Below are 24,002 nucleotides of genomic sequence, written 5' to 3'. Positions count from 1 at the left end.
CTTATTCAGATGAACGTGGGGAAACTCGGACATGAAAAAACTTCAGTTTTTCACGTCCGCTTTGCCCCGGTGCAAGTCCCGTTTTCACGGATCCCCATAGACTTGAGTCAGAAGAAAATAGGACATGTTCTATTTTTCAACGGACCCTTCACACAGTCTGTTGAAACAACGGCCGTGTGAACGGCCCCATTGAAATAAATGCGTCCATGTGACGGCTGTTGTTTTAACGGCCGTCACACAGACGTGTTCTAGCTTCATCTGAATAAGGCCTTACTGTTACTCCCAGACAGGAAATAGAAACTGTATGCTTTTGAACATGTCCACATGGTCCATATTAAACAAGTAAATTGTGGTGTTTCCTTTATTGGTAGGCAGCTTTTAAACTACTTCACAATGGAGATATCACAGGGAATATTGACCTCTTTAACCTGTGATCATGTCTGTGCACACTGTGTCAATAGTCTTATAATTAGAATGGATACACACATATCCAAAAGCTTGTTTGGCTGACAATAAGACAATCCAGATAAGATACTATGCAATAATATACTATGCAAAATACATATATTTTGTTAACTTTTGTCATATATCTGTTTTTTAGATGACTATAAAAATTTTGGAGTAAGCTGTGAGAAAGTTGCATGGGAAATAGAAGAATATATCCTTTTTTATGTAATCATAACTACAATCATTTATAATCTAAGTGTCATAGTTGATGTTTCCTGTTTTGTTACTCACAATTTCTCACAGTTTTCTCACAGTTAGGTCACAATTTCTATTGGGGCGTTTTCTTTAAAAAAAAAAAGATTTTGCATGGACTGCAGGACTATCTGTCTCCGAGATCTGCTGGACTCTTATTAGCACCTCCTATACCACCTAGCACCCCACACATGCCCGCCAGCCCCCCTTAGCCATAGCCCTGGGTAAACGAACAAGCTGATAAACACTAATAAGAGTGAATGTCATTATATTCTACTCAAGTTTGTGTTTTCCAACATATATTATAAAAATAATAAATACATAATATATTTATTTCTATATATTGTGCTGCCATGCTTCCATAGATACTAGGGAGCCATGATGTCAAATAAGACATAAAAGAGTCAATCCACAGTTCTAGACGTTGTCAAATATGTAGACAATATTTGTCTGTCAATACCCAATCCCAAAACTGCCATGAAGGGCAGCAGTCTATGGATGATACTAACACTGCACACATGCTTCTCTGAAGACTAAAGTAAGATTTTCTCAACTACACACCTAATAAGTCCCCATAATTGAAAAAAAAAAAATGGTCTCCCCTTGATTAATATCAAGTATGTATCTGCAAGTGCTGTAGGTGCAAAATAATTCTTAAGAATATGTTCTCATGGTGATGTACAGTGTGAATATAATTGCATAAAAGCTTGTTAGTATTAGAATTCCATTAACTAAATATTTGCTGAATACTCTAGAAATATTTTTCCTTCCAGGATGAGCAATCTCAGATCAAGAGCTTTGAATTGAAAAAGATATTCAGTGGTGTTAGTTTATGTCCCCTATCTATATAGATCATACATTATTACAGATGGACATAAACAGTGTACAGTTTACTGTATGTACGTCGTGTGTGGGGTGAGGGATTAAATAACTCAATGACATCAACATTTAGCGAGATATCTGGACTTTATAAACTGTTGGCACAATCTCATAAATCTTTCTTGTAATCAATTCCGGATTTACATCCCAGGGTTTTGTAGGCACAGATTTTCTGGCACCTTAGACTGAGCATCAAGTAGGCCACTCCTTTAATGGACACTAACTTTTAAAACAACTTATGTTAATCTAATTGTATACCTGATATATATCAACTTTGTAATTTACTTACTGTTAAAATTTAGTTGTTTCATCCATGCAAATTCTGCCAAAGTTACTGCGATTAGGTGTCACCTTTCCTGTAATCTGCTGTCCATCCACTGTTGTCAAGCAAAATCCATCCCTATTTACAGAGCAGAGGATATGGACTGTGAGAAGTGGGTGGGTGTCTCTTCACAGTCTTCCAATCGAAGTCTATAGAGAGGGGAGGGGGAGCAGGATAAGGGAGCAGGGAGAGAGAGAGAGAGAGACAGACATAGACACGCTTCCTATAGAAGTATATGAAGAGGGAGCAGGAGCAGAGAAAGGAGACACAAACACGCTGCCCAAACAAGTCTATGAAGATGGGAGGGGTGAGCAGCAGAAGGGAGCAGAGAGAGACACACACAAATACGCTGCCAATAGAAGTCTACGGAAAGGGGAGGAGCAGAAGCAGGGAGCAGGAGAATAGAGAGATAGACACAGAAACACTGCCCATAGCAGTCTATGAAGAGGAGAAGGAGCAGCAGGAGCAGAGAGAGATAGACACAGACGTTTATGGAGACGTGAGAGTAAGCAGTAGTAGAGAGAGGAAACACAGATTGTTGGTAAGATTTATATGTCACCCCAGTGCTGGATTCTCAGCTACAGTGGTCATTACTGCTGTATAATCTCCTCCATGCTGCTGCAGTAGCTCCTATATATGTGATAGATAGAGATAGGAGAGTAGGATTTTCTTCTAAGTGTGCAGTGTATAGAAGACATGATAGCAGTTAGGCACTAACCACTAGCTGATGGAAAATCAAAACTTACAGATAGAGCCTGCAGAGGGAAGAACTGTTAAAAAAATGCAGAATACAAGTCATATAATGGCCAGAAATAGTGTTATTTCTCATGTACACATATAACAGCTTATTCTGAAAAGTCACCTAAAAGGTTCAGTACACTATAAGTCATATATGGGTTTAAAATGTTTGTCTTTTCTTACAAAATAAAGCAGAAAGTTGCAGTGCACATCTCACAACATCTAGCACCTTCCTCTTGTACACTTACAGTCCTGTGAAATAAATATTTGCTGATTGCTTCTCTTTTTGCTAATTTGTTAGATTTAAGGCTGGGTTCACACGACCTATTTTCAGACGTATACGAGGCGTTTTTTGCCTCGTTTTACGTCTGAAAATACGTCTCAAATACGTTGTCAAACATCTGGCCATTACTTTCTATGGGTATAACGCTGTATTGTTCCCACGACGCGTACGGCAATTACGACGCGTAAAATTACGCCTCGTAAAAAGAAGTGCAGGACACTTCTTTGGACGTTTTTGGAGCTGTTTTCTCATAGACTCCAATGAAAACAGCTCCAAAAATGGACGTAAAAAACGCAGCGAAAACGGCGCGAAAAACGGCGCGAAAAATGCGAGTTGCTCAAAAAACGTCTGAAAAACAGGGGCTGTTTTCCCTTGAAAACAGCTCTGTATTTTTAGACGTTTTTGGTCACTACATGTGCACATACCCTAAATGTTTCAGAGCATCCAACTATTTAATATAAGGTAAATACAACATGAGTAAACACAAAATGCATCTTTTATAGGATTATTCCATTTATTGAGGATAGCGATGTGATCAAAACCTATATCACCCATGTGAAAAAGCAATTGCCCTCCTAAACCTAACACCTGGTTGTGCCACCATTGGCAGTAACAACTATAATCTAACGTTTGCGATAACTTGCAAACAGTAGAGGAATTTTGGCTTATTCTTATTTACAGAATTGTTTTAACTAGTCTACATTAGAGGGTTTTATTGCATGAAATGTCAATTTTAGGTCTTCCTATAGCATCCCAATGGGATTCAAGTCAGGACTTGAAACCTTAATTTTCTTTCTTTTGACCCATTCCGAGGTGGACTTGATTGTGTGCTTCAGATTATTGTCCTGTTGCAAAACCCAACTGCGCTTGAGCTTTAGGTAATGTACTGACGGACAGACATTCTCCTTCAGGATTTTCTGATAGCGAGCAGAATTCATGGCTCCATCAATTATGACAAGTAGTCCAGTAAATGCAGAAGCAAAGCCAGACCATCACACAACCATAACCATGTTTGACTGTTGGTATGATGTTCCTATGGTTGAATGCGGTGTTAACTTCACGCCAGATGTAACCAGACCCATGTCTTCCAAAAAGTTCCACTTTTAACTCATCAGTTTACAGAAAATTATCCTGAAAGTCTTGGAGGTTATCAAGATGTGTTTTTGGTAAATGTGAGACGAGCCTTTGTGTTCTTTTTGGTCAGCTTGTGATCTATAACTCTCAGATGGATGCCATTTTTGTTCAGTCTTTCTTATTGTATAATAATGTACATTGATCTTAAAGAGGCTCTGTCACCACATTATAAGTGCCCTATCTCCTATATAAGGAGATCGGCGCTATAATGTAGGTGACAGTAATGCTTTTTATTTTAAAAAAAACGATCTATTTTCACCACTTTATTAGCGATTTTAGATTTATGCTAATGAGTTTCTTAATGCCCAAGTGGGCGTGTTTTTACTTTAGACCAAGTGGGCGTAGTACAGAGGAGTGTATGGCGCTGACCAATCAGTTTCATGCACTCCTCTCCATTCATTTATTCAGCGCATAGGGATCCTTTTAGATCGCTATGTGCTGTCTTATACTAACACATTAACGATACTGAAGTGTTTAGACAGTGAATAGACATTCCACGGGATGTCTATTCACAATCCCTGCACTGCGTTACTGTTTCTGTGGTAGTTACAGCAGAGCAAGCGTAATCTCGTTGTAACCTGTCATCTACAGTGTAATCTCACGAGATTACGCTTGCTCTGCTGTAAGTACCACAGAAACAGTAACGAAGTGCAGGGATTGTGAATAGACATCCCGTGGAATGTCTATTCACTGTCTAAACACTTCAGTATTGTTAATGTGTTAGTATAAGACAGCACATAGTGATCTAAAAGGATCCCTATGCGCTGACTAAATGAATGGAGAGGAGTGCATGACGCTGATTGGTCAGCGTCATACACTACTCTGTACAACGCCCACTTGGTCTAAAGTAAAAACACGCCCACTTGGGCATTAAGAAACTCATTAGCATAAATCTAAAATCCCTAATAAAGTGGTGAAAATAGATTGTTTTCTTAAATAAAAAGCACTGCTGTCACCTACATTATAGCGCCGATCTCCTTATGTAGGCGATAGGCCACTTATAATGTGGTGACAGAGCCTCTTTAACTGAGGCAAGTGAGACCTACAGTTAATTAGATATTTGTCTGGCTTTTTTTGTGACCTCCTAGATGACCTCCTGCCACTCCTGGAAAGGTTCACCACTGTTCCAAGTTTTCTACAGTTGTGGATAAAGGCTCTCACTGTGGTTTGCTGGAGCCTAAGCAATGGCTTTGTAACCCTTTCCAGACTGGTAGATTTCAATAACTTTGTTTTGCATCTGTATTTGAATGTCTTTAGAGATTTTTGGAGATCTTCTAGCCTGCTTCACATTTCTTGTACCCAATTGTCAATTGAAGTTGGTTAACTGGTTGATTTAGTAGCTAAGGGGGGCAATTACTTTTTTCTCATAGGGCAAGGTAGGGCTGAACAGCATTTCTTCTTCAATAGTCTAAATATTTATTTAAAAAAAAGCATTTTGTGCTTACTCTGGTTATCTTTGTCTAATATTAAAAGTAGTTTAATGATCTGAAACATTCAAGTATGTCAATTATGCAAAATTAGAAGTAATTGGGAATTATTTTTTTTACAGCACTGTATAGGCACTGGCCTACTGTAGCTATAGCTAAATTTGGCCCTGCTTGTAAACCATGAGTGTTAAACACCATTCTTCCCTCCAATGATCAAGTTCACTATACCGTAGATTCATGATTACTTCCAGCTATTAGAATTGTTTGTTATGTCCCTCAACATAGAATTAGGCTTACAGTAAAATAGCTGTTAACATTTTGTTCATGTTGACAACCTAAACGCGAACCACAAGGGAACACAGCCCTAAAACTTATGCAAAAACATATGCAAAAGTAGAAAATCTTTATTAAATATAATACATAATGACATACTACGGAATAAAAAGGAAAGGAGCATATACGGAGATACAGACACTGAGGTCAGATGTATAAGACCATAGGCAAACAGAGTCAACCAACCGTCGGCGGCCAGGAACCACTCACATAACCAACAGGGAAGATCAAATATAGCATATGCATAGAATAAATATAACATAAAGTGCTACCTAATTACATTTGCAACAGTTAGCATAAGAAATCCTGACATAAGATGTAGGCACGATAGGCCAAAGTGATGAATGAGATTGTCGTCAGAAATAGTCAATAATAGAAAAATAAAGGTAGGCACATAGCCTGAGACATAACGGAGAGCGGAACCGGCAACCTAAGGAAATGTATGATTAAACGCCTCGACTCGCGTTTCCCCCTACTAGCCCCGTTTTGATCCCCTGAGGACGCTGTGTTGACAGCGAAACATGTCGGGGGGGCTAAATCTATCATTTTAAATAGCCATGCTTGCTTAGCAATCCCAGCACGCACATTTGAATTTAATCTTGAGAGTAACACTGAATCTGTCACGACACGGCAGTCTGCAGCAGCTGATCTGTCAGATCTGGTATCTTGTTAATCCTAGCACCTTGTGCTCTGTCTGGCAATACATGCAGACAGAGTATCAGTGGAGCGTGTACAGCAGCAACATTGGCTACAACTTTTTAAATTGTTTGTATCTATTGTTAATGTCCATATGGACCTCTTAGTGGCAAAATTAATAAAAGTTACTTTTTAATCAATACTAGTCAGCAGTTGGGAAATTGGCTTTCAGTGTGCCTTGCACACTTAGTTCTTTTTGTCCCCCTACAGTTCGGCTTCGTCAGGAGACTGTCTGTATATCCGTATATGCTCGTTTCCTTTTTATTCCGTAGTATGTCATTATGTATTATATTTAATAAAGATTTTCTACTTTTGCATATATTTTTGCAGATTTTTTTAGGGTCTGTGTTCCCTTGTGGTTCGCGTTTAGGTTGTCTACTTGTATAAAAGGGACCCCTGTGTACACCATTGGTTTGGTTGGAGGTTTTTGTAGGTTGAACATTTTGTTCATGTTTACAACTATCCATAATATCTGATATAGGAAATGTATGGTAACATCAAAAATTGCTCTATATGAATCTATATTTAATTACAGAGAGAAAGTGAAATTATTTGAATGGACATGCACATGGCACAGCTGTGTGTACGTTCCCTGTATGGTAATACACAGAGTCTCATGCTACAGAACTACAGTATAGCCATTCAGTAAGCATCTATATGGTGTCTCTGTACATTATTATATTACGGAGGTAGTCTAATTTAGAAGCCATGCTTCTAGGGGAGAATACGTCCTTAATAAGGTATCCTATGGAACATGGCACAATTTTTATTACAAAATTTCATATGAATCCAACAGACAAAATCTCCATGTGTCTCCGAATGAAATCAGCGGGCCAATAGACTTCTGTGGCTGCTCTGTTACGGCTCCATACAACTTCGAGGTTGTACAGAGACATAATACGGTAGTATGCATAAGCTCTAAGGATCTTCGTATTATAAATTGTCACAGTTATTTTTTTTTAACTTTGAAGGGCTTACTCAGGGACCAACTGGCCCACCAGGGTACCAGGGGATTTCCGGTGTTCCCTGGCTCTGTCACAAGAATGAGCATCAATGATTCAGCAGAAGAAAAACTTATTTGGAGCTGACTTTGGAGTCAATCCCTTGACACTAGGGTCTAGTTTTTATGGATTGAATCATAAATAAGCTATTAGACCTTATTGATGATATTCCCCATGTGTGCAATGACAACAGCATTCATGATAATGCGATTAAAAGTGGACGTGTACATGTTCTGTATATAATGAAGGAGGCCCTCAGGATCATCTTCTCTGATGGGCCAAAGGTACCCCTGTCCAACACTGGGTTTACTCAAGTTATTTCTTCTAAATAACAGAAATGAGATTGCATAAGATGAGCCTAGCCATTACTGTCTCAAAACCATAGTCTATTGCATTCATTTCTTTATTTGCTGCTGTGTTGCATATTGCATTATTCTGGTCATATAATCCATCTATTATGGTCCTTAACATTCCCACGCATATACAACGAAATGAAAGCCACAGATATGAAGTACAGAAACAGAATCAGGAGTCGTATTAGTAACCTGAAAGATCCGAAGAATCCCAATCTCAGACGTAACGTACTCTGTGGAGTGGTATCACCACAGAACATTGCGACGATGACAGCAGAGGTGACCACATATTATTACCCATGTCAAGAAGAAGTCAAGAAGCCAGATGCATATACTCATGGCTGTAACACACTTATCTCTGATACGTGTTGCATACCTTCAACAGAAAACAATGCATAAACATAGAATTTTTTTTAGAAGAGTTAAGTCTTTTAGGTGTGTATTTGCATGGCCAATCTGGTACCCTTTCAAACTGTGTTTATGGTTTGACACAGTGGCGTAACTACCGCAGTAGCAGCCGTAGCGGCTGCTATGGTGTCCGCATCATGAGGGGGCCCGCTTCGTCCGCCGGCATGGACCCCCTCTCCCATGGCCGGAGGCTCCGCTAGCAGCTGCTACGGCTGCTACAGCGCAACGCCACTGAAGGGGTTGTTCCTACAAAAGACATGCATCCCCTATCCACAGGATAGGGGATACATGTGTGATCGCTGGGACACCCAACGATAAGGAGAACAGGGGACCGAAAGTCCTCCGAAGTTGTCCATGACAGACCTTGGACTTCCGGGGTCTGTCTGCAGCTCCATAGAAATGACTTGCGCACCGGTCGTGCTTGTGCGCATGCGTGACCAGCGCGCCTTTCATTTTTATTGAACTGCGCAGACGCCGGAAGTCCGAGGTTTGTCATGGAGAACTTCGGGGGACTTTCGGTCCCCCGTTCTCCTTATCGCTGCCAGCGATAACACATGTATCCCCTATCCTGTGGATAGGGGATGCATGTCTTTTGTAGGACAAACTATAGGCCGTTTTTTGTTGGGGGCTGCATGGCGTTACCTACAGGGGGGGTTTAGGACTGTATGGCATTATCTACAGGGGGGCTGTCTGGCGTTATCTACAGCGGGGCTGTCTGGCGTTATCTACAGGGGGGCTGTCTGGCGTAATCTACAGGGGGGCTGTCTGGCGTTATCTACAGGAAGATGTATGATGTTATCTGCAGGGGGGGGCTGTCTGGCGTTATCTACAGGGGGAGGGCTGTATGGCGTTATCTACAGGGGGGCTGTCCAGCGTTATCTACAGGGGGTGTATGGCATTATCTACAGGGGGGGCTGTATGGAATTATCTACAGGGGGGGCTGTATGGCGTTATCTACAGGGGGGTTGTATGGTGTTATCTACAGGGGAGGGCTGTATGGCATTATCTACAGGGGAGGGCTGTATGACGTTATCTACAGGGGAGGGCTGTATGATGTTATCTACAGGGGAGGGCTGTATGACGTTATCTACAGGGGAGGGCTGTATGATGTTATCTACAGGGGGGCTGTACGATGTTATCTACAGGGGGCTGTATGGTGCTATCTATAGGGGGGTGCTGTGTAGCGGAATCTATAGGGAGGCACTATCTACAAGGGGGGGTTGAGTGATGCCCGGGGGAGGGGGGACCCCAGTCAAAAGTTTGCTATGGGGCCCAGTCAGGGGCGTAACTAGGAAAGACTGGGCCCCATAGAAAACTTTTGACTGGGGCCCCCCTCCCCTGGGTGTCACACAACCCCCCCTTGTAGATAGTGCCTTTTTTACAGCCTCCCCTGTCGATAACGCCATACAGCCACCCTGTAGAAAACGCCATACAGTCCCCTCTGTAGATAACGCCATACAGCCCCCTCTGTAGATAGTGCCATACAGCCACCTGTAGAGAATGCCATACAGCCCCCCTGTAGATAACACCATACAGCCCCCCCGTGTAGATAGCGCCATATATCCCCCTGTAGATAACGCCATACAGCCCCCCCTGTAGATAACTCCATACAGCCCCCTGTAGATAACGCCAAACAGCCCCCCTGTAGATAACGCCATAGAGCCCCCCCTGTAGATAATGCCATACAACCCCCACTGTAGATAGCGCCATACAGTCCCCTCTGTAGATAACGCCATACAGCCCCCTCTGTAGATAACGCCATACAGCCCCCACTGTAGAAAACGCCATACAGCCCCCCTGTAGAGAACGCCATACAGACCCCCTGTAGATAACGCCATACAGAGTCCCCCCTGTAGATAACGCCATACAGCCCCCTTTGTAGATATGCACGAGCCATAGGAACAAATGATCGTTATTCGATCCACATACATTTCACGTAATGTCGGCAGCATATTCCCCGTTTACACGGAGAGATGTGCTGCTGACAACGATAATTATCAGGGCAGCATAAAAGATTAAATTAGTCGAAGAAATAGAGTTTGTCGGCTGATCGCTGCCCTGTTTGTACAGGGCAATGATCGGGAACGAGAGTTCGTACAACGCTTGTTCGCCAGATCAATGGCCTGTGTAAATGGGCCTTTAGTCAATGTTGTAACATTTTGCACCAGGTGGTTTTGGGAGATTATGTATTTTGCAAAGTGTTTTGGATCCCTCAGAATTGCACTCTAGTGTCTGACTGTTCTTATATGATAGGCAATGGCAAGTGATGAACTGAAAGAACTTAGGAACACACTGACACAAGAAGCTATTAGAGAACATCAGATGGCAAAGACAGGAGGCACTCAGACAGATTTACTACAGTGTGACAAGTGTAGGAAGAAGAACTGCAGCTATAACCAGGCAAGTGACTAGTTTAATACAGAAATATGTAAAGATTATAAGCATATAAATGTTATTCTTTGTTATAACATTCTCTAATGTACTTTCTGTATTAATAACAACATTGATGCAGTTTTTCGGGGGAAAATTCTGCAGCGTTTACGCTACGTGGGAACTAACTGTAAGGCTTTATTCAGACGAACGTAAAATACGCGCGTGCAACGCGCGTGATTTTCACGTGCGTTGCCCGTAGCTATATTTGTCAATGGGGCCGTGCAGACATGGCAGCGTTTTTTGCGCAGCGTTGCTCCGTTGCCAAAAACTCACGACATGTCCGTTGATTCAGCGTTTTCAACGCATCACGCACCCATTGAAGTCAATGGGTGCGTGAAAACCACGCATGTCGCACGGAAGCACTTCCGTGCGAACTGCGTGTTTGCGCAACAGCTGTCAAAAGGATGAATGTAAACAGAAAAGCACCACGTGCTTTTCTGTTTCCGAACATCCAAACGGAGTGTCTTTGCGATTAGCGAACCCCGACAACCGAAGCTAACTTCACCGGGTTCGGCCAAACTCGTTTTGGCCGAACCCGGCAAAAAAATTTCCGGTCCGCGACGTCGGGAGACATTCACTGTGCATGGTGCTGAAAGAGTTAAACTGTTTCAGCACCATGGACAGTGACTTGTGATCCCAAAATACATGAACCTGTAAAAAAAAACGAAGTTCTAACTTACCGATTACTCCTGTCTCCTTCCTGCAGTCCGACCTCCCGGGATGACACTTCAGTTCAAGTGACAGCTCCAGCCAATCACAGGCCAAGCACAGGCTGCAGCCAATCACAGGCTGCAGCGGTCACTTGGACTGCCGCGTCATCCAGGGAGGTGGGGCCCGATGTCAAGAGAGGCGCGTCACCAAGGACGCGTCACCAAGGCAACGGCCGGGAAGTTCTCGGTAAGTAGGAACTTTATCTTTTTTTTTACAGGTTTTTCGCTGTTGTGTTCGCCATTCACTGTCGAGGGTGCTGAAAGATTTAGCTCTTTCAGCACCTTGGACAGTGACGGGCGTCGACAAGCCTCATCTCTATGATGCCGGCTGCGCGAAAATCACGCAGCCGCGCATCAGACACGGATGACACACGCAGCTGTCAAATGTTTTTTGCGCGCGCAAAACGCTGCGTTGTTTGCGTGCGCAAAAACGCAACGCTCGTGTGAATCCAGCCTAACAAACAGTGAGCCTGTGTGTCCATCAGATGACGAGGACATGTTTTTAACCCCTTGAAATAATTAATAAAGGTTCATATTGAATGACTACAAGCATATTACTGTAGCCATCTCTGTAAATGATCTATGGTAATAATCTTACAGACTAACCCAATACGGGCTTGTAATAATATTATGTGTTGCCATACAGCATCTTGGAACCCAAAGTGATAAGTGAACTAAGATGTTCTCTATTGAAACTTATAGGTTTAAAGAGGCTCTGTCACCAGATTTTGCAACCCCTATCTGCTATTGCAGCAGATCGGCGCTGCAATGTAGATTACAGTAACGTTTTTATTTTTAAAAAACAAGTATTTTTGGCCAAGTTATGACCATTTTTGTATTTATGCAAATGAGGCTAGCAAAAGTACAACTGGGCGTGTTTACAGTAAAAGTACAACTGGGCGTGTATTATGTGTGTACATCGGGGCGTTTTTACTTCTTTTACTAGCTGGGCGTTAGGAATGGGAGTGTATGATGCTGACGAATCAGCATCATCCACTTCTGTTCGTTAACACCCAGCTTCTGGCAGTGCAGACACACAGCGTGTTCTCGAGAGATCACGCTGTGACGTCACTCACTTCCTGCCCCAGGTCCTGCATCGTGTCGGCCACATCAGCACCAGAGGCTACAGTTGATTCTGCAGCAGCATCAGCGTTTGCAGGTAAGTAGCTACATCGACTTACCTGCAAACGCCGATGCTGCTGCAGAATCAACTGTAGCCTCTGGTGCCGATGTGTCCTCGCTCGTCCGACATGATGCAGGACCTGGGGCAGGAAGTGAGTGACGACACAGCGTGATCTCTCGAGAACACGCTGTGTGTCTGCACTGCCAGAAGCTGGGTGTTAACGAACAGAAGTGGATGATGCTGATTCATCAGCATCATACACTCCCATTCCTAACGACCAGCTAGTAAAAGAAGTAAAAACGCCCCGATGTACACACATAATACACGCCCAGTTGTACTTTTACTGTAAACACGCCCAGTTGTACTTTTGCAAGCCTCATTTGCATAAATACAAAAATGGTCATAACTTGGCCAAAAATGCTCGTTTTTTTAAAATAAAAACGTTACTGTAATCTACATTGCAGTGCCGATCTGCTGCAATAGCCGATAGGGGTTGCAAAATCTGGTGACAGAGCCTCTTTAAGTATGGATATTGCATAAGCAGGTGCACTTGTAAATGATGGGGAATCTGAATGCAAATACCACATGTACTAACTGTCATCATAACTGTTAAAGGGGTTATACCATGAATGCTTTCATACCAAAAGTCCAGAAATATTGTTAATAGCTGTTATAAAGTAATTTGTAGCATTTCTAGAATTTATGCTGCTGGGGGAGGGGTTCTGAGCGGAATCAGTCTCCTTTTCCCTCTGGTAGCTGACAATATAGTTCCTTTTTAGTTTCCCCGCAGAAAGGTAACATGTGATCCAGAGTAGTGAAGGCTGTTAGGGTGTGGGGGAGAATTTCCACCCTTAAAGGGGACATTACAGGCCGTCTTATATATTTGTATATATATGCAAATTATGTGGCACTTGTATTGATGCACTATGTATTTAAGTACTGTGACAGCTGGCATACCGGAGGAGTTATTTATGTGGCCAGTAATGATGTGTATGTATGATATGCCTTTAAGAAGGTTATGTTGCGCTGATGTGTATTACTCGCTGCAGGCTAAATTACTTTGCACTGTGATGTACTGTCCAGACCCCATATTTGTCACATTTCATGCTGGGCCATAACAGCAACAGGACATCTGGGGGAGGCTCATATTGCATAACACGACGGTGTACCTGCCAACCAGTGTTCAGTGTTTCAGTGAAAGAGGAGCAACACGGCTAGACTGCTGCAGTGTGAGTGCTGTGGGAGAAAGCTGTGGAGAGCTACTGGAGGAGAAACGGTATTACTGTTGGGGTTATGCAAGTGATCCTGGACCGAGATGCGGGTGATAGGCAGTGGCCATCTTGTGGTGTGCAGAGTGTCATGTGAGCAATAGTGGTTACAGGCAGGTGCTTTCCAATGTGTGTAGAAAGTAAAGTGCAGCCAGTTGCAGCATACAAGGTCTAAATTGCTGGACCAACCCCTGCATCAGAGAGGAGCGCCCTTGGCTCTGTCCGTGATGAAAGTGAGTGAGCCAGCAAGCCGCCATCTACCTGCCTGAACCGGGACTAAAACCTGTCACTATCAATATACAGTGGATATAAAAAGTCTACACACCCCTGTTAAAAGGCCAGGTTTTTATCATGTTACAAAAAAAGTCCAAGATGAATCATTTCAGAAGTTTTTCCACCTTTAATGGCAACTATAATCTGTACAATTCCATTGAAAAACAAACTGAAATCTTTTAGGGTGGAAAAATAAAAATAAAGAACAAAAATTATGTGGTTGCATAAATATGCACACCCTTAAACTAATACTTTGTTGAAGTATGGCACATCTTGACTTGGCAATTGTTGCCCACTCTTTCTTAGATTTTCAATGGGATTCAGGTCTGGGCTATGGCTCGACCATTTAAAAAATTTGATCTTCTTCTGGTGAAGCCATCCTTTTGTTGGTTTGGAGGTATGCTTTGGGTCGGTGTTGTGTTGAAAAGTGAATATTCCTCTTCATCTTTAGCTTTTTTAGCAGAGGCCTGCAGGTTTTGTGCCAATATTGACTGATATTTGGAACTGTTCATAATTCCCTCCACCTTGACTAAAGTCCTTTTCCAGCTTCTGAAAAACAGCCCCAAAGCATAATGCTGCATCCACCATGCTTCACTGTGGGTATGTTGCTTTTTTTTGTGATGTGCATTGTTGGCTTTGCACCAAACTTATCTTTTGGAATTATGGCCAAAAAGTTCAACCTTGGTCTCATCAGATCATCAAACGTTTTCCCACATACTTTTGGCAGACTTGATGTAGGTCTTTGCAAAACATAGCCGGGCTTGGATGTTTTTCTTTGTTAGAAAAGGCTTCCATCTTGCCACCCTACCCCACAGTTCAGACATATGAAGAATACGGGAGATTTTTGTCACATGCACTACACAACCAGTACCTGTCAGAAAGTCCTGCAGCTCCTTTAATGTTGCTGTAGGCCTCTTGATAGCCTTCCGGACAAATTTTTGTCTTGTCTTTTCATCAAGTTTTGAGGCACGTCCAGTTCTTGGTAATGTCACTGTTGTGCCAAATGTAATCCACTTCTTGATGACCGTCTTCACTATGTTCCATGGTATAGCTAAGGCCTTGGAAATTCTTTGGTACCCTTCTCCTTACTGATTCCTTTCAACAATCAGACCCTTTTGATGTGTTTTTAGCTCTTTACAGACCATGGCTTTTGCTGTCACATGCAACAAAGAAAATGTCAGGAAAATCCTAATAGAACAGTTGAACTTTATATGGGGTTACTCAGAATCACTTTGAATAATGGCAGCTGTGTACTGACTATTATTTAACATGAGTTTATATGTGATTGGCTAATTCTGAACACAACTGCATCATCAATTATAAGAGGGTGCTTATGCAACCACATTATTGTAGTTTTGTTATTTTTATTTTTCCCCTCTAAATAATTTCAGTTTGTTTTTCAATATAATTGTACAGATTATGGGTCACATTAAAGGTGGAAAAAGTTCTGAAATTATTCATCTTGGACTGATTTTGTAACATGACAAAAACCTAGCATTTAAACAGGGGTATGTAGACTTTTTATATCCACTGTATGTGTTTTTGTTCCTGCTGTGTCTTGTGTGCTGCCAACACAGGCCTGGTAAAATTGAGTTTCATAAAATCGGCAATTCTTTTTACCATCTTTGCCGCAGCAAACCTGTAGGTGGCCATACACCACCTAGGTCCACCTTACTCTGCGCCTTTCCTAACAAGCAGGGCAGAGAGCAAATTATATTTGCTACTCTGTAGTAAACAGAGAATCACTATGCAGAGACCTGGCTGGTGGGAGAGTGCAGTGCATGGGTGTCCACCAGCACTCAGCTAATTAGGGGAACGGGCACGTTGCTATACACCAGGTGGTCCTACACTATACAAGTAAATGTCATAACTCTACTATGTAAGTAAATGTCATAACTCTTCACTAGACCGTCTTCTTAACAACATTTTAATGAGAAACATTGTTAATTAAAAAAAAAAATTCAATACAATGAATCTGATATTTAATGGTGGGGCAATTCCTTTAAAGACTGTGAAATATCCAACTTCCAGCCATGCATCACCTTAGAGATATTTTAGACACATAGTTCCTGAAGGAGCTACAAAGGTGGAACAAATCAGAGCAAACATAAGTATATGTAGAGCAATATTCTCCAACCGGTAGCCTGCAACCCTTATTGGTATTTGATAAGAGCCCTGAGTTATGACCATATGAACTGGCTACAGACTTCCACATTGACAATAATGCAGACATATCCTAATTTCTGTACATTGTCAATTTGAATGGTTATAATACCCATTTTTTTTATGTATCAAATACGTAAAACATGCTATATTGCAACTTTCTTCACTTCAGCTGAACAGCGATTGAATGACTAAAAGCCTGAAGCCTCCTGGGTCCGTAATTGTGCTTAGAACCACATTTTACACTAAAATATTTATCTGAAAATATTTGCAATTTCAAGTTTTCTTGATTCTTCACTTTTGATATTCCTTCCTCCATTCCATTTCTAAATTTTGCTCCCAACCATCACTCAGGGATGAATGTGGCTCACCAGATACAAAAAGTTGAGAATTCTGATTTAGAGTTACAGAGTATTAGCCCAATTTGGGATGACTATAGTTAAAATAATGTATTCCATACAATCACTTTAAAGAAGCTCTATCACCACATTATAAGTGGCCTATCTGCTACATAATGTGATTGGCGCTGTAATGTAGATTACAGCAGTGTTTTTTATTTAGAAAAACGAATTTTGACGGAGTTGTGACCTATTTATATTTATGCTAATGACTTTCTTAATGGACAACTGGGCGTCTTTTTACTTTTTGACCAAGTGGGCGTTGTGGAGAGAACTGTATGACGCTGACCAATCAGGTCTCCATTCATTTACTCAGCACATAGTGATCTTGCTAGATCATGATGTGCTGTCACATACTCACACATTAACGTAACAGATGTGTGTTGAGAGTGAATAGACATCGCTTCCAGCCAGGACGCGATGTTTATTCACAATCCTGACACTTCGGTAGCGTTTGTGTGGGACTTAATGACAGCAAGCGTGATCTCGCGTAAATCGAAAATAGGTCATAACTCCGTCAAAATTGATCATTTTTCTAAATAAAAATTCACATTATGTAGAAAATGGGGCACTTATAATGCGGTGACAGAGCCTCTTTAAAATTGCAACTATTTAAGAATAATATATCACTAGAAGGGACAGCTTTAAATTAGATCGCAAGAAAAAGGCTAAAAGGAAAAACAGCGCTTCAGAGTAGTAACGTTAACTATAGGCAATAGGAGTGCAGTTGCTGTAAAAATGGAGGCTAATTTATAGCAGTTGTGTTATTGGATAGGCACAACGCTATTGCCAAGGTTCAATGTCTCAATCTCTGGTTCCATAGGGGATGAAGATGCTAACTTCAAGCAATGTAGTCTTGCTATTGCCTAGGGCATTTGTAACATGCGTAATACGGCAAGACTAGTGGATGCAACTGCACCTAGTAAATGGTTCACTGAAGTGCCCAACGAGACTTATGTCACGTGTGCCAAAGAGGTTATGTAGCAGCTTCTCTCACTTTAGTGATCTTTTTTGGCTAGTCAAAGTGGTATCACGAAAGAAACACTAGGCTAAACTGGACTAATTTCTGAGTAGACAGGCATACCGAGTATTAGCTCTACATACTTATTTTTAGGTGTACGGTTCTTGACAGTATTACATAATAAATATCCTTATTATAAGAAAATTTGGAAATACTAATCTACATTTCGTACTATATTGTTTTTTTATTATATGTATTGACATATGGTTTGCTTTTTTATTATATGGTTGCATTACATAATAAAAAGTATTTGAAGTGAGGCCATTTGTAAACTGCCATGTAACTTATTTTAGATTAATTTTCCATTTTGGTGTAACAAACCAGCGCTGATGTTCTCCAGAACTTCAATATCATTTGAAGGAAAACCCCAATTCTGGGGCTTGTACAAGAACTCAAAACTGCTGACAGCGCGATACAGGGGAGGGCGTTGTAACGTTAACATTTGTCTCGCATGATCGAGAAATCAAAGTTTAGTTCCCCCGACTCTGCTATAGCAAGTTCCACTAACACGGGCACTTAATGGGCAAGTGGTGCTTGCTTCTCCTCACTGCAAACTTCCAGCCCCTGGACGGCTTTAGCGATGTCCTGATTGGCCACTGAAGTAGTGGCTCAGAGCAAAGAGTGGCACTTGTGACTGCCATGCTGGGGACATTAAATGTTGTTTGCTCGGTCATGGAACTTACATGACCATGACAAACGTTAATGTGACAATGCCCTCCTTCTCCCCTATATCTCGCTGTCAGCAGTTTTGTGGCCTCAAAACTGCTGACAGATTCCCTTTAAATATTTAGCCCCAAGCACAGTAATAGGTTTTTATATGTCCATGATGCATTTATTTCTTGTCAGGTATAACTGACCTCTAGTTGTCCATAAGTTTAAAAAAAAAATCCATTATTGTTCATCATCATCAAATAGATCAGTCTCTTGCTTTATTTCAATATCAGAGTCCATAAAGGTAAATTTTTGTTGAATTAAAGAGGAGAGGAAAAGAGAGCTATCCCTTTCTTCACACAGAAAACAAGGCAAATAAGCTACAAGGAAAATTAATTGGAATTGAGAGTAAGAAAGAACAAAAAGTAGGGCATAAAACATGAATTACTGTGAATAGATATATTAATAAATCCAATAATGTTCCGGAATACGGTTTCAGGTTAGTATCCTTTCTCAATCTGTCTGTAAGGGGAGGGGAAGTAGTTCACCCATACACTCACTCAAGTGCAAGTACAAGTTTATATAATGTTATTCATTAAAACACAATACCTAATGCAGATGGTGAAAGAGGGTCACTCATCGTGGGAAACATCATTCTTATATATGAACAGTTTTTTATTTACCCATTACCACAGAACGTGAGCTTAACATACAAACATACTGTACATACACACACACACACACACACACACACACACACATAGTAATAAAGTATGAAATAATATACCCTATGGTTGCTAATATGCAGGTTGGAACCAGACCCACACTTTCTGAAGTAATATAGTAAATGCATGTGTAAATGTATGTAGATCTATTATTTAGTCCCAACTTAGAGTGGGACATTTCAAGAGCTAAGAGGGATAAAAGGATTTGGATCATAATTAGGGATTGTTTTGTTGATTCCACACTCACCCGTGGTCCATCCCCTCTATATGTTTCCCTCGCTGAACTATATAAATACAAAAATTCTCTGACATGCTATTTAGTCCAGACAGCCGGGAATGTGATTCCTTGCCAATGGAAAAGCCAAGAACCATGGACACTTGAGGAGTGGTTTACTAAGGTCTTTGTCCTAAGGCGGTGATGTTTTACACTAATACTTGGTTGTAATGCATTAGATGACAGAGATTTACTGCTTTCCACTCCATTACAAATTAACCATCCATTTTCTTTTCACTATCACTTTAGGGTCATGTTACTCCACTTCTCTTTTTTTTAACTCTTCGTCTACAACTTGTTTTTTTCCAGGGCTTCACTTGGTTGTTTTATTGTTTATATTATATTCTTTGTTAAAAATTATCAATGAATAATAATTTAGCAAAAAAAATTAAAATTAGACACTGTCCCTCGAAAAGAGGAGCACTTGGTAAGTTTTAACAGTAATAAAATTGTTGCTTTTTTAATTCCCTATAGGTTCAGACACGCAGTGCAGATGAGCCAATGACTACTTTTGTGTTATGCAATGAGTGTGGACACCGTTGGAAAGTGAGTAATCTTTCCATATGCTATCTAAGCATGCTACTCTGTACTTGCTTATGTATTCAACCTCCTATATCATTTAGACAGGGTTTTCATTTGACTACCAACGTTCATTCTCTTTTGCGTTTGACATTGTTAATTTCGAATAGACCTTAAAGTATACCTTCAGTAAAAAATAAAGACAACAACTAAAAATGAAGGTTGCTTTAAATATTATGTGATCATATCACCACCATGAGTCTTACTTCAGTTTGGCCCCCAGTTGGTGAAATAAGGAGGATGTTCTGCCTGACATGGCACTATCCTCTATTGTCCTGTTAGTGACAGAGACATTTTGTGTGTTATGTTATACCATTTAGGACAGATTCACCCGAACGTTGCGTTTTTGCGCGCGCAAACAACGCGGCGTGTGTCATGCGCGTCTGATGCGCGGCTGCGTGATTTTCGCGCAGCCGGCATCATAGAGATGAGGCTTGTCGACGCCCGTCACTGTCCAAGGTGCTGAAAGAGCTAAATCTTTCAGCACCCTCGACAGTGAATGCCGAACACAACAGCGAAAAACTTGTAAAAAAAAAAGATAAAGTTCCTACTTACCGAGAACTTCCCGGCCGTTGCCTTGGTGACGCGTCCTTGGTGACGCGTCCTTGGTGACGCGCCTCTCTTGACATCGGGCCCCACCTCCCTGGATGACGCGGCAGTCCAAGTGACCGCTGCAGCCTGTGATTGGCTGCAGCCTGTGCTTGGCCTGTGATTGGCTGGAGCTGTCACTTGAACTGAAGTGTCATCCCGGGAGGTCGGACTGCAGGAAGGAGACAGGAGTAATCAGTAAGTTAGAACTTCGGGTTTTTTTACAGGTTCATGTATTTTGGGATCGCAAGTCACTGTCCATGGTGCTGAAACAGTTTAACTCTTTCAGCACCATGCACAGTGAATGTCTCCCGACGTCGCGGACCGGAAATTTTTTGCCCGGGTTCGGCCAAAACGAGTTTGGCCGAACCCGGTGAAGTTAGCTTCGGTTGTCGGGGTTCGCTCCTCGCAAAGACACTCCGTTTGGATGCTTGGAAACAGAAAAGCACGTGGTGCTTTTCTGTTTCCATTCATCCTTTTGACAGCTCGTGCGCTGTTTCAGTCTGTTCGCACGGAAGTGCTTCCGTGCGACCTGCCTGGTTTTCACGCACCCATTGACTTCAATGGGTGCGTGATGCGTGAAATACGCAGAGTTATTGAACCTGTCGCGTATTTTGCGCAGCGAACAAACGCTGCGCAAAATACACGGACTGTGTGTACTGCCCCATAGACTTCTATAGGGCATTGCGTGCCGCGCGAAAACCACGCGCCCTACACGCTGCCAAATCACGCTCGTGTGAATCCCCCCTTATTTTAAGGAAATTGAAGACTAATATTAACATAATTATTTATAGTCCTATTATATCATATCAACACAAATGTTTGTTTTTTCCTACTATTATTAAGTTGGAAATTTGTCTTTTGATAAAACTATCCATTGAAGGATTGTGTTTTTATATTTTACCTGTTTTCAAAGTGATTTAAAAAAAAAAATAACATTAGGTGTTGTTCAAAGTTGGACCTTAGCACATCATTATTTGGTTATTAAAATACGTAGCAATCACAAAAAGGTAAAATAATGCTCAGTCTCCATTGATATCTTCCTGCTAAAAATTTACAAATAAATGAAATTCTAAAGAAAGCTAATAAAATAGTAAGGGTATGTTCACACTGAGTTTTTTGGAGGCAGAAAATTCTGCCTCAAAATTCAGTTTGGAATTTTGAGGCAGATTTTGATCTGCCTGCACGCCGTTTGCCACGTTTTTCGCTGCATTTTTCGCCTGTGGCCATTGGGCGCCGATGGGCAAAAACGCCAAGAAATACGCTTTCTCTGCTTTCCATTGATGTCAATGGGAAGTCAGAGACGTAAACGCCCGAAGATAGGGCATGTCGCTTCGTTTTCCAGCGAGACGGTTTTTCAGCTCGTGGGATCAAAACGCCTCCGCCTCCCATTGAAATCAATGGGAGGTGTTTTTGGCACGTTTTCCGACACGGTTTACGCTTAAAAAAATTTGTAAAAAAAACTCTGCGTAAACTGACCCTAATAGTCCACCTTTGGGGATTTACAGACAACCACAACTTATCTAACAACAGCTAAACAGTATGTACAGTATGTACACGCATTTAGTAACATAGTTACATAGTTGATAAGATTAACCCCTTCCCGCGATTGGGCGTAACTGTACGTCCAAATTCCAAGTGATTTCCCACACTCGGGCGTACAGTTACGCCCGGCAGATAAAGCGAGCACAGGAGCTGTGCGCGCTTTATCTTCGGCGGCTGTCAGCTGTTATACACAGCTGACATACCGCTGCAATGGCTGCGTTAGCTGTTACCGCCGATCGCAGCCATTTAACCCCTTCAATGCGGCTGTCAATGACGTCCGCCGCATTGAAGTGGTTTACAGAGCGAGGGAGCTCCCTCTGTAACCCTCGGGCCCCCCCCCCCCCCGCGATGGATCGCGGGTGGCGATTGTTGCTATGGCAACCAGGAAGCCGTTACTAGGCTTCCTGGTTGCCAAGGTACGGTAGGGAAGCCTATTAGGTCCTGCCCGAGGCAGGACCTAATGGGCTAACTGTCAAATGAAAAATGACAGTTACGATGCACTGCACTACGTAAGTAGAAAGAAAGAAAAATAAATTAATTAATTAATAAATAAATAATAAATAAATAATAAAAACAACACGCCCTGTTTCCCTGATCAACTCCTTTATTATTAAAAAAAAATGAAAATATGAAAAAAAACTATACATAATAGGTATCGCCGCGTTCGGAACGGCCTGATCTATAAAAATATCACATTATTTTTACCGCACGGTGAACACCGTAAAATTTTTTAATAAAAAACAATGGCAGTATTTTATTTTTTGGTCATCTTGTCTCAAAAAAAATGTAATAAAAAGTGATCAAAAAGTTGCAAGTAACGCAAAATGGTACCAATAGAAACTACAGTTCGTCACGCATAAAACAAGCCGTCCCGCAGCGATATCAACTAAAAAATAAAAAAGTTATGGCTGTCAGAAAATGGCGACACTAAAACATGATTTATTAGAAAAGAGTATTTTTATTGTGGGAACGTAGTGAAACGTAAAAAAAGATATAAATTTGGTGTCGCTGTAATCGTATCGCCCCGCAGAATAAAGTTAACATGTTGCTTATACTGCACGGTGAACACTGTAAAAAAAACAAAAAAGAAACGTGCTGGAATGGCTGTTTTTTGGTTTCCTCATCTCCCAAAAAATGGAATAAATAGTGATAAAAAAATCTCATGTCCCCCAAAATGAAACCAATAAAAATTACAGCTCGTTCCACAAAAAACGCGCCCTCACACAGCTCCGTCACCGGAAAAATAACACGTTATGACTCTCAAAACGCAATGATGCAAAATGATTCTAAATGACGGCCCAGACTCATTTTTAGGTCCAGTAGAATTTCACTAAATATCCCACATCGTCCTTTGCTGGACCCCCCAGGTGGACCCCATGGACACAGCGGTGATGAGGAAACTTTAGGGCCTTGTGCGGTTTATAGGGCTAATGAAGAAGTCAAAGATTAGGCAATAAGTGAGCGCAGATATTTTGTATAATACCCAATAAACCCGGCCTGTGTATAAAGGATTGGTTCAAAGCGTACCACACCAATCCATGGATTATTCATTCTCCCCATTATTACATTATCCTATTATGACCTGATGTACTCCGCCCAGTTTACATATATCCTGATGTACTCCGCCCAGCTTACATATACCCTGATGTACTCCGCCCAGTTTACATATACCCTGATGTACTCGGCCTAGCTTACATATACCGTGATGTACTCCGCCAAGCTTACATATGCCCTGATGTACCCGCACAGATTACATATACCCTGATGTACTCCGCACATCTTACATATAGCCTGATGTACCCGCCCAGCTTACATATACCCTTATGTACTCCGCCAAGCTTACATATGCCCTGATGTACCCGCACAGATTACATATACCCTGATGTACTCCGCCCAGTTTACATATATCCTGATGTACTCCGCACATATTACATATACCCTGATGTACCCTTACTGCTTACATATACCCTGATGTACT

The 24,002-nt window shown here is 41.5% G+C and overlaps 1 protein-coding gene across 1 annotated transcript in view; it reads left to right on the top strand.

The window, feature by feature from the left end:
- The window catches only part of LOC142743039 (uncharacterized), an 83,890-nt gene that overhangs the window by 42,012 nt on the left and 17,876 nt on the right, over positions 1-24,002 (top strand). Inside the window, exons 18-21 of the mRNA XM_075853405.1 lie at positions 602-658; positions 7,990-8,144; positions 10,527-10,673; positions 19,787-19,858. Coding sequence (XP_075709520.1) covers positions 602-658; positions 7,990-8,144; positions 10,527-10,673; positions 19,787-19,858 — 431 coding nt within the window. The remainder of the gene's footprint in view (positions 1-601; positions 659-7,989; positions 8,145-10,526; positions 10,674-19,786; positions 19,859-24,002) is intronic.

Source organism: Rhinoderma darwinii, chromosome 2 (genome assembly GCF_050947455.1).
Source record: "Rhinoderma darwinii isolate aRhiDar2 chromosome 2, aRhiDar2.hap1, whole genome shotgun sequence".
Lineage (NCBI taxonomy): Eukaryota > Metazoa > Chordata > Amphibia > Anura > Rhinodermatidae > Rhinoderma > Rhinoderma darwinii.
This window is presented reverse-complemented; position numbering and strand designations above follow the sequence as displayed.